Here is a 1,325-nt window from a genome sequence, read left to right on the forward strand (position 1 = left end):
TGTGTAAACTCATTTATAAACGCACATCCAGTTATGAATAAAGATATTTATTTGAGAAACGACGAAATTGGTTCCCAGTTAATTTGCCGACAGTCTAATGACCGCAAAGGAAATTTGGGGTTAAATAATAGTTTACTTTATCTGACGCGATAACAGACTAACTCACAGACTGAGATATTGACACAGACTCACAGACACAGACTCACGACTATAGACTCATACTCACATATACAGACACAGACTCACGGCTACAGACTCATACTCACATATAAAGACACAGATTCACAGCTAGACACAACCTCTTATACACACACGTATGGGCGTAGATTACGAGCGTTCGAGCGGGCGTAGCAACGGGCGTACTAGTGGACGCAGCAACGGGCGTACTAGTAGACGCAGCAACGGGCGTACTAGTGGACGTAGCAACGGGCGTACTAGTAGACGCAGCAACGGGCGTACTAGTAGACGCAGCAACGGGCGTACTAGTAGACGTAGCAACGGGCGTACTAGTGGACGTAGCAACGGGCGTACTAGTAGACGCAGCAACGGGCGTACTAGTAGACGCAGCAACGGGCGTACTAGTAGACGCAGCAACGGGCGTACTAGTAGACGTAGCAACGGGCGTACTAGTAGACGCAGCAACGGGCGTACTAGTAGACGTAGCAACGGGCGTACTAGTGGACGTAGCAACGGACGTACCAGTGGACGTCCAACACAAGCACGCTCTGCGTCACATACGCCCCGGCTCGTCCACTATATATTACCAAGATTGGTTCAACAATACCCAAGACTTCTCTCTCCCCGTGAATCAGGTCCCCTCACGCCCCGGGGCTGACGCTGAGGGGACCTAGCGATCCGTACGCGAGTGAAGAGGGGAAATTCAGAATTTATCCCATGATTAAATGTGAGCTGATATACCGTCCTGAATCTAGATAAAAAAAGGATATCAGCTTTAGTTATCAGAGGTTGTTAAGTGTAATTAAGTTGGTAGATGGTAGATGTTAGTATTTTCAAGCGGTGTGTATGTGTAGAGGGGCCACCACAGAGAGGGGAAATGAGGGCAGGGCGAGGTCTCAGGAGCCTCCTCCCCCCTCTGTCATTGAGCACGACCTTCCCTTTCCCCTCACAGGCAAGACAAAACCCCTCAGTCCCTGGGTTGCTCCCTCCCTCTCCCACCCCTCCCTTACCTTCGTTGCCCGGAGCTACGCCTGTGTGAGGGGATAGGGCAGGGGACGCCGAGGGGAAGTTCCAGTGGTGGTGTTGGCAGAACAGGGGAGAGAGAGAGAGAGAGAGAGAGAGAGAGAGAGAGAGAGAGAGAGAGAGAG

The 1,325-nt window shown here is 51.0% G+C and overlaps 1 protein-coding gene across 1 annotated transcript; it reads left to right on the plus strand.

Annotated features, from left to right (window-relative positions):
• Positions 1-316: 316 nt before the first annotated feature.
• On the plus strand, positions 317-835 carry LOC138371826 (S-antigen protein-like). The gene has a single exon (XM_069336851.1). The coding sequence runs from the start codon at positions 317-319 to the stop codon at positions 833-835; it is 519 nt and encodes a 172-aa protein (XP_069192952.1).
• Positions 836-1,325: the final 490 nt, after the last annotated feature.

The sequence above is a fragment of the Procambarus clarkii genome, chromosome 37, assembly GCF_040958095.1.
Source record: "Procambarus clarkii isolate CNS0578487 chromosome 37, FALCON_Pclarkii_2.0, whole genome shotgun sequence".
Classification (NCBI taxonomy): domain Eukaryota; kingdom Metazoa; phylum Arthropoda; class Malacostraca; order Decapoda; family Cambaridae; genus Procambarus; species Procambarus clarkii.

Coding starts and splice junctions, on each gene's coding strand:
- LOC138371826 (XM_069336851.1), top strand. CDS start 317: ATGGGCGTAGATTACGAGCGTTCGAGCGGGCGTAGCAACGGGCGTACT.